The sequence below is a fragment of the Xenopus tropicalis genome, chromosome 2, assembly GCF_000004195.4.
Source record: "Xenopus tropicalis strain Nigerian chromosome 2, UCB_Xtro_10.0, whole genome shotgun sequence".
In the NCBI taxonomy this organism is placed as follows: domain Eukaryota; kingdom Metazoa; phylum Chordata; class Amphibia; order Anura; family Pipidae; genus Xenopus; species Xenopus tropicalis.
In genome coordinates, this window is record NC_030678.2 from 129782900 (window position 1) to 129797475 (window position 14576).

The 14576-nt window shown below is 35.6% G+C and overlaps 1 protein-coding gene across 2 annotated transcripts in view; it reads right to left on the reverse strand.

Moving 5' to 3' along the window:
• The window catches only part of tdrd3 (tudor domain containing 3), a 102791-nt gene that overhangs the window by 37528 nt on the left and 50687 nt on the right, over nt 1-14576 (reverse strand). For both annotated transcript variants that reach the window (XM_031895819.1, NM_204054.1), the window contains 2 exon segments: nt 11226-11386; nt 4581-4722 (listed from right to left, as the gene is read on the reverse strand). In XM_031895819.1, coding sequence (XP_031751679.1) covers nt 4581-4722; nt 11226-11386 — 303 coding nt within the window.

The following is a 14576-nucleotide window of genomic DNA, read 5'->3' on the forward strand; positions in this document are numbered from 1 at the left end:
CTATATATTGCAGGTAATTTTATTTTAAATAGCTGCATGTAACACTGCAAGAAACCAGATACTGGTAGTTAAAGTTCTACAAGCCCAGTTCTAAATCTGATTTGGTACAGCTTTCTCTTAGCATAACATTTTTCAAGAACAATTAAGAATACGGTCAATGAATTCTGTACTTGCTGTTCTAATTTTAAACCCAAAAACCACATTTGCAGTTTATTACTCTAATAAAGAAGGGCATTTTCATTGCATCTTTCATTTCTCTTGCTTTGTAGCAATTCTTGGGACCTCAGGGTTTCTGGATAAGTGATCTTTCTGTAACTTACCATACCTTAAAGGAGAAGGGAAGGAAAAATCATCTCCTGTCTACTTTTTGCTCGATCCCGGAGCCTACACATTTGCCTTTTTCGAGTAAAAAGCCTTTTTTGTTAAAGTTCGGAATCTTGAACGCAAGCAGCACTAAGACAGAAGAAGGAAGAGGAACGCTCTCTCACAACAACCCCTGGCTGGTGCAGTTTTCTCCTAACAGGAGCACCAGCCCTGTGTATAAGGTAAGCAATTACAATCACAGTATTACTTCTGTCTTAGTGCTGCTTGCATTTAAGATGCCGAACTTTAAAAAAAAAAAAAAAAAAGGCTTTTTACTCGAAAAAATCAAACGTTTTTTTGTGATTAAACAATATGCAAAAAGTATGTTTAGCACTAGCCCTTTTCAAGGAACGTATATCTTGTGCAAAAGGGTTATACTGCCCCTTTTATCCAAGAATATTGGTCCACAAGAATTCTGAAGTCTTAAGTAGACCCTGCTCCATGTTGGTTGTTCATATTTCTTCAACCTTCAGATATTTAAACTGCACTAACTCATCCATTCTGATGTTTGGTTACAGTATAGTATCATCAAAACAAATAAATAAATAATGCAATAATGAAAAAAATAATGCAATGAAACACAATCTTCTCACTATGCTAGACAGGTAGTGTTGCTACCTTTTTTGTAGTATAATACTGGCCTTTAGGTGGTGACATGTTGCAGGGCAATGACATCACAGGGTGGGGAAATGGACAGGGCATAGGTGATATAGCAGTGGAGAGGGTCAGGGGATATTTATAGGGTATTACAAATTTACCAGTTATTTACTGCCTGGGCCGGTCAGTACTAGCTGGTAACCCTATAGACGAGTTAGTAGGGATATTGCTCGCTGGAGAATCCTCTTGCATCTATAAATAAGCTTGTATTATCTACATTGAACAGCTAGGGGGGCACAATGTAAGAGTTCTATGCAATAACACCTTGGTCAATGAGACCTACATGTACAGGAAGGGAAATAATAATGCAATGTTTCAGAGAATAAATAAAATTTGGCAATTAACTACTCATAAACAGCACAGATGAATACTCAGCAGTAGGAAAAAACATTGAGTTTAAGAGGCACACAATCCATCACAAACACTTAGCAAAAAAAAAAAAAACAACAAAGCAGATTTCAGAAAAACTATAATTAAGCATTCACATTAGCGGGGGGGGGGGGGTTGTGTTTATATGACATTTCCCTCCCCCCCTTTAATATTTTTATTTGACTAATACAAAGGGAAAAAACAAAGGGTTAGCAGAGCTATACATTACACATGCCCTGCTCCAGCAACCCTGGTCACTACTACTTCTTCCTCACTCTACAATTTTAACTAATCTCACCAAAACATCAGCACTTCGTATTTTAGTAGCACTTTATAAATTGAGTTAAACATACACCTACTAAAATCCTCCGAACTGCAGATAGGGATAAATAATTTAATTTGTAGTTGAAAAATATAAGCAATGTTAAAAAAAAAAAAAGTAAAAGTAATATGCTATGAAACCATTATATCAAGCAGGCAGGAGGAAAGATGGCTTCTTTTGCTACCCAGGCCTGCAGAGAAGAGTTAAACCAAAAGAACAGGCAGCTAGCAGTGCAGAATACATCTGCAGCATCCTGATTGTACAATGATGACTGCATATTAAAAAGGCATCACCACAGGCCACCAGTCAGCGGGGAGAGAAGCAAGGAGTGGAACGGATAGGAAATAAATATAAGAGAGAATTTGTCATTTAACTTCACTATTAATAATCCAAATGCTCATGCTATAGCAAAGCTAATGTAATTTTATCCTTTCGGCTTACAGTGGTCAGACACTGTGACTGAAACTTAATACATGCCCTCCACTACTCTTTTGGAGGATAGCCCATGTTTTAATTGGGTAAAAGGGTGAGGTCTTCAAAAAAAAAAAAAAAAATATGTATGTGAACCCGTGGGTAAGGAGATTTTGGGTGAATGGTAAAAGATTTTCATTTTTTTTTTTTTTTTACAGTTGCATATAACCATATGTCCTGAAAGAGAACTTAACCAACAGAAAAGTACAAGTCTTTCCATAATTTAGATCCCCATGGGTAAGAACCTGAGTTGCACGTGATAGACCTCTGCTATCATGGGCGACAAAACACTCCGAAAAGGCTTTCCACTGGCAACAAAAGGAGTCGCGGGTGGAAAGCACTTTGCATCACTTCAGTAATCCGAAGTCACACGAAGTTGCCTGCAGGAAGGCTTTCCATCGGTGACTCTTACTGTTCCTGGTAGAAAGCCTTTTCGGAGTTGTTTTTTGCTCCATGGGTTTTACCCTAAACCTTACGTCTCCTAAAAAACATTTAAACATTGAACCCAATAGGATTGTTTTGCCTCAGTTAAGGATTAATTATATCTTAGGTGGGATCAAGTAGGAGGTACTGTTTTAAAATATTAGAATGATTTGCTTATAATTGGAGGCCATAGGAGGACTTTCCTGTAATTCTGGGTTTCTCGATAAGAAGTTTCCGGATAATGGACCTCAAACCTCTACTTCATAATAGGATAATCCAGTGTCCTATATTATGGGCCAGATTCAGTTTAGTTAGTTATCTCATGGTTTATGTGAAAATGTAGAGACTTGATTTAATTTGAGGAGACAAAAAACATTTCTCCTTCCTCAGTTTTTTCCCATACCCTTCAATGGAGTTTTCACATGATAAACAGTGAGATACTTTTTTCTGAATTGAACTACATAAACTACATGAAGTTTTCTCATGCAATTGAATCTGGGCCAGTGTTAAATAAAATATATCACTATTAGAAAAGGCTTTATTTATACAGAACAGTAATGTAACTATGGTCATTTAAAGAAATCTGAATTGTTCAGGACTATAGTTTTTCTTGAAAAATGTTTGGTGTATATGCGTTGAACTTGAATTTTCTCTTGAGTTTGAAAACAAATAGGAGGTACAGAAGAAACCCAGTTACTATATATTATTGATGCATTAGCATCAATAATTACCAAAACTTCTGAGCAGCTGGACAGGGCTCTATGTGTGTATTAGATTTCACCAACTGGATGTTCCTTCAACTTAACAACCTTGCATCTAAATCTAAACAGCCCCTGCTACCATGTACACATTTATGGGAAGGTGAACTTCTACTTTAAAATTGAAAATGTCCAGGCCTTATCTTGAAAACACAAACTGCAGGCACAGCACACATAGTTTCTAATTAAAATAAAACTCTTATCGCATTCCCATAACCGAAACCGTCACAGGAATGAAAACCTACCCCTACCTTCTAGGGGTATTAAACAAAATAAGCTAGATGTGTTTTGAGATCAAGGATCTTTAACTTGTTATTTGCTAGGTGTCTTGATTAGGCATTCCCTTTAATTCTTATAAACAATGGCTAGTTTTCTTGGGAGAATAATATAACCTTCAAAAAGCTGTGGGCAACTGAAGAAGGATTTGCAGTTTTATCAACAGGTGCTAGTTTTACATACCTTCTACAAAGTAAATAATGTCAAAGTTGTATGGTATCTATTATCCAGAAATCCACTATCCAGAGCACTCCGATTTTCATATTTTACATTTCATATTAAAGCAAACATTTCTTTTTCAATGTTTTTCCTTTTCTCTGTAGTAATAAAACAGTAATGTGTACTTTAGGGTAACTAAGCTGCATAAATCCCTGTTGGTAGCAAAAAAAACCTCATTGCTTATTTTAATACATTTTTTAGTAGCAATAAGATCCAAATTACAAAAAAAAACCCATAACCAAAAAAAAATCTAAGGGCCCAAGCATTCCAGGTAATAGATCCTATAACCGCAGTGTTATAATCATAATTCTCTAACCACAGAGGCAGGATTATAACAATATAATTGTGTTGTTAAACAGGTTGCAGAATGTATGGAACATTAAGTTGCAACCCAAGTTTTACTAGTTGCTAGTGCCCTGCTCTTAAGAACAATATAATGTGTGCACTGGGGGATGAAAATGTCTTTCCCGGCAAAAACTTGCAGTTGATACAAGCATACAAATATGCAGAAGCAGTTTGCAGTGGTTTACTTCTCTGAAGCAGTATTTTACCTTCAATAAATAGCTTGTGTTAGTTCTGCTTGCCTGGAGTAAATAGGCAAACACTGTTATAGGAGAATAATGGATGCATACTTTCAAAAGAATGCTCATTCTCTGCCTGGAAGAGTCAATTTAATAACACAGCCAAAAACAAGAATTCAAAATGATTTGTGTTAACCTCACCCTCTGCAGCTCCCACTTCTCTATGAGATGTTCCACTTCACCTCCAAGAACGACAGTGTTGGTGTCATCCAAAAGCAAGTATCCATTTTTCACTTCAATAGTTCCTAATAGCTTTATTTTTGTGCCAGGTGGAGTGTTCAGACTAAGAGGGAAAGAGAAAGATGCAGAATACAATTAAATGCTAGCTTTTCTAAAGTTGCCAAGAAAAGAATTAATTTTCTTTCACAAGCATGGCATTGTCAGAAAAAAACAGGAGCTGTTTGTTTATATGGCAGGGGAACAAGCACCAACATGCTGCAATAGTTCACTTTCCTATTGCTTTCTATTCTGAAAATGATAGAACCAACATGATTTGCAGGGAAATTCCCACACAATATATTGAGCTAAAAGGGTAACTTGATTACATTTATATTATGACATAATGGCATACAACACATTCATGTCAACAGCATGTTCTCGTTATCTACTGAACTGAAGAAGCTGCTCGGATGAGTAGTGAAACGTCTTCAATGATTACCAAACAAGTCCAGTTGCTTTAAATTTATTTATACTAGATATACCATGACCTGGATGAATGAAAATCTTCATAGACATGTTCTCGTTACTTGAACACTTTTTAAGTAAAGAATGCTTTTAATTAAAAAGTATTTTATAAACATCTGAACAACACAGATTAAATGGTTTCAGGGTCACCAGCCTATGCTACACCATTACCCTAGTGGCTTCTTTATAAACTTCCTGTCATCCTTCAGCAGGTGACCAGTGCCTTTTTATTGCAAAGTGGTATAGAGTATACCGAATAATGCATTTCTACATAAACAATGTGGCAAAGTGCTACCCAATGATATGCGCACCTAAGGAAGATACAGCATACTTTCCAGCCATATTCAGGGAAAGAAAGAGATAATGCAATAAACCTTCGTACAAAAAAAGGTTTTATTTTGGATAGCTACATCCATGCACACAAGATTTTAATAGTTTAAGTAGCAGAGCTGCAAAGTGAAAAATAAATGAATTTGTTCTTCAGTCTGTCTGGGAAAAACCTAAATAGGATTAGTTAACAAAGATTATAACACTTAAATAGTACATTGCTTCACATATTTTTCAAACCCTAGGTAGAAACCTACAGTAATGTGTCTCTCATATCAGCCTTCGTGATAACTCAAAGCCATTTCATAAAGTCTAATAAGCTTTCCTGTGGATGCAAGACAAGGGATTAAAACTTTTTTTTTTTACTTAAAAAGCTGAGCTGAGAAGCTGGTATAAAGTCCTGAAGATGTAATAAGGATAGTACCTTTCACATCCTTTCAAACTGGTCAATACATTGTTTGGCCTTTTTCTATTAGGTCTGTTCTAATTGCACAGAGCTGTGAAACAAGCTTCATCATTACTGAAATGTAGGGCTCATTCAAGCTGTATTAGGAAAGATGAATGATTACTTGTATAAAGGAAATGATCAATATGTTTTTATTTATTTTGAATACTGCTGTTCGGCTTTGAATACAAATAAGAGTAGTGCTGTATAATTTTCTTGCCAGATTCCATAAAATGTTTCCAACACTGCTTAATGTCGAAGAACAACTATTTAAAGACATGCAGACATTTGTTTTTTTAATATAAATATGTATTTAAAATGCACTGTTTTAAAGGAACATTACATGCCGACACTGGGTAAACTCAAGAATTTGTTATATCCTACCAGTTACTGCATAATAGTGGTGTGCAGGCCAGCACCTAACAACTTTAGCGGGGGAGTTTGGCTGAACTTTACCATGCGCCCACCCCCATTACCTTCTTCTGCCTCCGATGTCACTATTTATAGATTCATACCTGTTTACCCCAGCCCTTTGGTAAAGAGGGGCAGGTCAAGCACAGCCTAACCGGATTGGTGGGTTAGGGTTAAGCCATGCTTAAAGAGATACTGACACCAGAAATGAAACCTTTTATTTATACTATCGTAACATTGTCTTTGTATGCAATTTATAGCTGTGCCTTATAAGTATTTGCCCGATACCATTATATTACCTATCCAGCATGTTGCCTCTTTCCTCACGGGTGCAACAAGAGACCAAATTTGATCAAACTAACACATCATTAGCATATATTTGCCAACATATTCCACAGCACTGTACATAAATAGATAAACAATGAAAATACAGATATACATTCACAGCAAACAATGGGAAGCCCAAATAAGCTTACAAATCTCCGCTCATGGGATATAAGGTACAAAATCTTTCACCTTATTGTGCCATGCAAGCCGAAAATTTTGTCATTTTTGCAGGGCTGGAGTCGGAGTTGGAGTCGAGGAGTCGGAGGAAATTTTGGGTACCTGGAGTCGGCAAAAAATGAACCGACTCCTACTTAATTTAAATGGGAATAAAAAATAAATAAATAAAGCAAGTTTAAATGTCCCAATTCACAAACAGTCATAATAATTACTTCTCTGCTATAAGAATAAAGCCCAATGCACGCAGTGCATAAACAAACACGTTGAGTGACCATGAAGCATGCTTTTCATTGACTGTATGCTTCACTAAATGGGAAGTAACACACAGTTAAGGTGCGGCAGCTGCACTGCGTCGTGTTCCTCTGTTAAAGGAAACCCAATGCCCACTGTGAACCCAGCCTAACTCTCACTGATAACTAATTAAGTAAAAAAAAATTTGCAGGACTAGAAATACTTGTATATGTGAAGGGAATGAATAGTCAATAGTTTAAGACTGAAGCTTTAAAACATTTGAAAAACTGCTGTAATTCAGCTGTAATGTTAGCTTAAACTTTAAACATGACGATGGGATTCTAGGGAAATCATTAGGAGTGGAAGTATAGATAAAATTGTTTATTATCAGTTCAGTTGTGTTTTAAGTGCCCCTTCCCCCTGCCCTTTCCTGGATGTATAAAATACATAAGCATATTAAAAACAGAGGAGTCGGGAGTCGGAGTCAGAGAATTTATCTACCGACTCCACAGCCCTGCATTTTTGTGCACTTATAGTAACAGCCCTTATTGGATGAAATACCCTTTTCCCAGTCAAGTATGATGTGCCAGAAATAGGAAACTATATGTTTACAAGGTTATTTAGAAAGCACATGGTATAAAAATATATAAGCCCAATAACACAAAAGGCCAAATTTATTCTGAGCAAAAATTAAAAATATCAGTCTATTTTCAACTGATCTTCAGTTTTAGTAGAAGGAAATTAAATGTGCAAGGCAAATCTTAATGGTAGCAAAATAAGGAGCCTTATCTTACATTAAAAGCTTGAGTGTGTCTGTTCCAGCGCCTCAGTGTCACAGTAAGGATTTCAGCTGTTAGAAAGCTGGTCAGCCTTTCATTAATCAACACCTTTGATATTAACATTGGTTTGCAATTACTTTACACATTTAGATGCACTACATGCCCTTATCAAGACTTTAAATGAAAGCTCATTGCGATTTAAAAGGTTTTCAACAGTCGCCTATTAGTTGTCCTTAAAGATTGCTGCTTGCACAGTTCCTCCCCAAAGACATGTTTGGAATACAGTAAAAACCAATCTAAAATTCACTTACAACAATGTGTAAAGTGCTGATTGCCTTTCAAGCAAGAAAGAACATATATTGTTAAAAGGGCTGTAAAACCAAAAATAGAATTGTATCCAACCAAAAAATATATAGCTCTAAGTAACTTTCCAATCTACATTAATTACAATTTTTCAATGCTTTTAAAATAATTTGTCATGTAGATGCTGTTAAATGCAGTACCTGCCTGTTCATCACTTTTCTCTGTACTCAGGGATGGTTTCTACTATTAAAAGAAAGTAGCAGAAACCAGCTGTCCTCCAGGTCTTATATTGCCTTCTATGCAATGCTGTTTCAATAGACAAAACCAGCAGAGAATAACAAGAGGCAGATACTTTTACACTTTAATTTATATTTACAAATAACTTTATAATCACCAAAAATCTTTATTAAAGATTTTTAGATTGAATAAATCTGAATCAAGTGTCAAGCATGGAGTGCTGGGAGTAATTACAGGTATGGCCGCAACAGTTCTCCGCCAAGAAGGGCCTGTTTATAAAAATAAGCCAAATGGATCAATGGCTTTTACCATACATTATTTTTTAGGCAAACACTGATAATGGACCAAAGAAGGGTAGCTGACACTCACAGATCCCACTAACAGACCAATTTATATGAAGAAGATAAACAAAAATGTGTCTATCCTCTGCACTGATCCAGTACTTGACAATATTTTCAAAAATGGCTGTAAATTTATGATAAGAAGGACTAAAACACAAAGTAATATTTTAGCTCCCAGTATGATCTCTTCAGCCCCATACACATCTCAAACATGGCTGACCTGTAAGAGTATGTATAAATGTGGTTGAGCTGGGTGTTTAACTTTCACTTGTGTGTCAGTAACAAAAACCGTTGTATCTACAATAACGAACAAGAAATATCATATAAAAAAAACCCACTAATTCAGTATGTGGGTCAAACCGCTAGAACACTAAAAGAAAGCATACAGGAGCATTACTAGACATCAGATGGAACAAGGGTCTCTGAATATTTTTCCTTTGTTTTGATGATAATATCAATTTTGTAACAAGTACAGAAAGGATAATATTGGGACTTAAAGGAGGTAGTCTATTAACTACATTGAATTAAAAAGAAGTGAAATGGATCTTTATATTGAGAGCTAGACAACCTATGGGTCTCAATTATGATTTTGATGTGTCATATTATTATGAGTAACTATGTGAAGGTGCCCTATTCTTCTTTTTGAAATACAAAAAAATGTTGTACTATTTGTATATCTTCTACAGTTTTGAATTTTATATACTCTGTCATTCTCCATTGGTTTCAAGGTTCCTCCCCCAAGGTCCTCCTCTCCTATTGGCTTACAAATGCCTAGCTGTAATTGGTGGGGTAGGGAATATATACTGTACACTGGATTCTGTTTAAACAGCCTATTATTAAGTGCCTTGGTGGACAAAATGCACAAAGGCTGTTTTGGTCCCATGTACCCTATGTTTGCTTCATAGAGTTTGCTGTTTTTCTAACTTGGCCTGTCAGTGGGATCTGTGAGTGCCAGCTACCCCTCTTTGGCCTGATCCTTACCCTTGAGCTGTATGTCTGGGGCAGACCCCACATAGTTACTAGTGACCTAATCTACTTATAGTGGCTTCACATGAATAAGTCTCCTTTTTCCTCTACAATTCTAAACACTGATATTGGCTATGTGAATACTGGATTTACTATTATCCTTCTCTGGAATTCGCTCCCACAATCTGTCAGACTTTCTCCCAATCTCTCAGCCTTCAAGAGATCTCTAAAAATGCATTTATTTAGAGAAGCTTACCCTAATCTAGTTTAACATAACCTCAGTGTACTGCTAAAAGCAATACCCTGTGCCACACCTCTCACAACTCTGGTCATGCCCATTCCCACACCTTGTGTCTCAACCCTTTCTCCTTGTTGATATGTAAGCTCTTTTGGGCAGGGCTTCTCTTCACCTCTTGTATCAGTTATTGATTGCTTTATATGTTACCCTGTATGTCCAATGTATGAAACCCACTTATTGTACAGCGCTGTGGAATATGTTTGCGCTATATAAATAAATATTAATAATAATAATAATCTTACCTCTACTACTGATGCTGGCTTTGTATTTTTACCCCTTATCCACAGTAAGTGTCCTTTTCTGGATTCCTTTACTTTTCAATCAGTTTCTAAATTATTTTTTTTAACCTTTTTCTAGTTCTTTCTGTTTTTTGTTTTTTAACTTGCTCGCATTTTCTGGCATTACTTTTTTTTCCCACTCTGTGTGGATTTTTTTGCAATCCAAATAAAAAACTTGCTGGGATTTAGGTTTGTAACAGTTGTACTTTGTTCCTCGTTATTAGGGAATATAAATTTGCCTATATATAGTATATATTACCACTTGTTACTTATAATCTTTCTGCTTTTTAACTTTTTCTAATGAAGTCTGCCTAGAAGCAGAAACAGGTTGGGAGTTTTTTGTTCAATTCTGTAAAAATCCTGCCAAGAAAGACTGACTGCAATCCCATGGGATAAAATGGAGTTTGGTCAAAATTGCTACAAATAACATTATCATGCAAATTCAATATTCATCCAACACAAAGCACTCCAATTTTTTAAAATGTGAATACACTTTACATGAATCAGACACAGCTGGTTGTATGGGAACAAAATGGTAGTAAATTTGAATGCAACTCCATAAAAGTTGCATTTATTGGCTCACCTTGAAAGGATAGTTTCAGCAGCCCAAAACTACTCAAAGAGTCAGCATGGGTCAATGCTACTATTATAAGAAGGTTGGCTACAGTGCAATCAATTGAACTCAAATAGCAAACTGGAAAACATTAAAAAAAAGAGGGGGGGGACAACTAACACTTAAGGCTTACTTGGAAGAAAAAAATGTGAATGTTGTTAATTATGAAATCTCATGTTATGTATGACAATTAACAGCAAATCAACAACAAAAAATCAGTGAGCAACATTTCTGCTATTTATTTTCAGTACCAGTGGCAAATTGAGCCCTCAAGCTAAAGAGCAGAGTGCAGGGTTACAGAAAGTCTTCTATATTATATATCAGATTATTTTGGTCAATTTGTTTTGCTTTTGTTAGACAATATCTTACCTTATTTTTGACAAGTAATTAAGTTCTATTGCTGTACAACTAGTATGGCCATCGGTCAGCTGTAAGCGCAGCATCCGGGGAGCAGCCTGAGACTCTTCATTATCTTTTGGTGCAGAAATATTGCGAATTTTCTGAATTTGAAGAACACATGGTCCATTAACCTAAAAGGACACAATACAATGGCTTGAGTAAAATATCCTTTGAGATCTTGCTCAACTGTGTTGTATCCCAGGAAGCTGAAACTGCACATTCCTTTTAAAGTTCAAAGCAAATATAAATCATTACAGCAGATCATGACTAATATCATTTAAATTGTCAGCATTTACTACTATGCTCTACAGTGGGTAGGTTTAATTTACTACGCAGCTTGTGCTGTATGAATAATGTAGGTTATTTAACAGATATGGCAGAAACACATAAAAAATATCACCACAACCATTCTAGTAATTCTCCAGTATTGTTGCTTTTAAATTACTAAATAAATAAAATAAAAAAAATAAATAAAAATAAATAAATCTTAATTTTAAAACAGTCATGAAAATAAACCTGTGACATTTTGAAGTATGTACTACTGCTTTAGTTATTGTGCGCAAAGACAATATACTGAGAGACATCACACTGATGACAAGGGAGGACTCAAAAGCTTTCAAACCCTGAGAAACAATAAGTTTTCCTACGTCAGCGGGGTTTTCCTTTAGTGGCAAGGGGGGCTTAGCCTGAAGGACAGTAAGGGGAAGAAGGCCTATTTGTTTCTCACAGATGGAAAAGAGTGTACAACATACAACAACACAACCCTGGCACTATGGGCAGGTGAGGGTGGATCAAAGACTGCCCCCCCCCCCCCCCTTAGTACTAAATAGCAATTTTTCTGCAAAGGTTTCAGCAGGTCCTAACCGATGCCACTACTATTTACTATATACAATTAACATAAAAAAACTATTTTGTAATGAAATAATGTAAAGATACTTAAAATTATGTATTCTTTCTTTAGGCAAAATTATATTTGTTTTCAAACCTTTAAAACAGTATATTTACATGCACATATGTGATATAATCATATCTTCTCCTTTTTGTATTTCATTAAATAAGATCTTTGTCAAATATATGCCATAACACGGTAGCCACATGCTCTCCCCATTTGTATATGTGACCCATGCATACAACAGTTACAAAGGATATATGTAAACCCAGTTTAGGCATAGAACAGATATGCAATTCATACTCTGTTTCATTCTAATTAGAATTTTTTTATACATTTATTTACAAAAACATATCCCAAAGTGCTGACAATGAAAACATTCAAGAATACTTGTATTCAAAAAAATCACTTGCTGGAAAACAAACTCCTCTCACTTAGAAAAATAAAATGATGGAATGTGGAAGTAAACCCTGCTACTGCATCACAAACTTCTATCAAAAGATCTCTGGAGCAGTCACTTGAAAACTGAGAAAGATGACTGCAGCCAGAAAGAAAAGACAGCTTTGTAAAGCATGCTTCCAGCGGCAGAGCTAGTTGAGTAAAGGAGAGGAAGGAAAGCAAGTTTTCATCTCTGGTTCTCTGCAGTGACTGCAAAAAGTATGGCAGGTTTCATACTATACTGGGACAAGATAACCTCCCATGAACTGGGAAAATTTCTTGAAATATTCTAAGGGGTGAATGTAAAAAATAACATTTTTTTTAAAAAATATGCACAGCGCATATCAATTTTCCCTCTGTGCAAATATTCTACTTGCCAAATGTTAATATGTATTTTCCAAGCACCCAGTGCCCCGAAGCCCAAAATAAAAAAGCAAAAAAAAAAACCGTTTGCCATTAGTGCCATTATGCAGTGTATGTAATAAAATGTATCCTGGGGTGCAATAAATTTGCGCCCAAAACTACAACACCTAATAAATTTGCAATGCACAATTACATTTTGTATTGTATCTAACTATGTAATGAATATTGTACATCTTTAACTATATAGTGCCCATAGTGTGCTATGAACCTTTTAAAGAATATGAAGTATCTTTGCATCTCAGTAAACAGCCAATATAGAAAGGTGAATATACCAAATAAGGTTATTGAATGTGCGATTCTGTTCACAAGTAGAAAATAGCCCAAAATGCAAATTACATGTAACTTCCATAAATCATTTCAGCTAGCATAATGTGGTGGAAGGAGAGCTAGCAAGCCATCACTGTGTGTGTAACAGGTACAGGCTAACATTTACAAAAGCTGCATGCATTCTACATACTATAATTTATTCTACATACAGGGCAAGTTGTGTGCTATTTGATTAGTTTTTATTAAGATAAGGAACATAGAAATATACACATACAATGTTTAAAATACAGTTATTTAAAAGCAAAAAAAGACCCATGAATGCCTACCAGTCTTTCTCTAGTTATACAGTACAAGTATAGAATCTGGAAACCTGTTTTCCAGAAAGTTACAAATAACGGGAAGGCCATCTTCCACAGAGTCCATTTTAGGCATATAATATAATTTTTTTAAATTATTCCCTTTTTCTATGTAATAATAAAACAGTACCTTGTACAGGTATAGTATCCCTTATCTGGAACCCCATTATCCGGAAAGCCTGTCTCCCATAGACTCCATTTTAACCAAATAATTCAGAATTTTTAAACTGATTTCCTTTGTCTCTGTAGTAATAAAACAGTACCTTGTAATTGATCCCAACTAAGACATAAATAATCCTTACTGGATGCAAAACAATTGCATTGGGTTTAATTAATGGTTTATTGATTTTTTTTTAGTAGACTTGAGGCATAGATATCCAAATTATGGAAAAAGCCCTTAGCCGGAATACCCTTGGTCCCGAGCATTCTGGATAACAGGTCCTGTACCTGTAGTTGTTCCTAACTAAGATATTATTGATCCTTATCAGAGGCAATTGGGTTTAATTAATGTTTAAATGATTTTTTAGCAGGGATGGAGAACCAAATTACAGATCCCTTATCTGGAAAACCCCAGGTCCCGAGCATTCTACATAACAGGTCTCATACCTATATTGTATGTGAGTTAATATACATAATAAAGACTAGAAGTCAGAGAAGAGTTCCATGGCAATACAAAGGCACAAAGCTGCAGCAGCTCAAATGCTTTTATACAGGTCATGGAAAGCCAAAATGACTTCTAATTCCTATATTTTACAACAGGTGGCACATAATTATTTGTTATACCTGGAAAATGTATTGTTACTGCATAAAATGCCTGACAGCCATCTGACATGTCCTTTTACAAGACCTGAAAGGCCACAGATTTTAACACTGACTTTAAAAAAGTTACAAAGATGCAATGCATTTTATTTAGCTCTATATGAGCCAAAGCAACAAAGGCAACAAAAA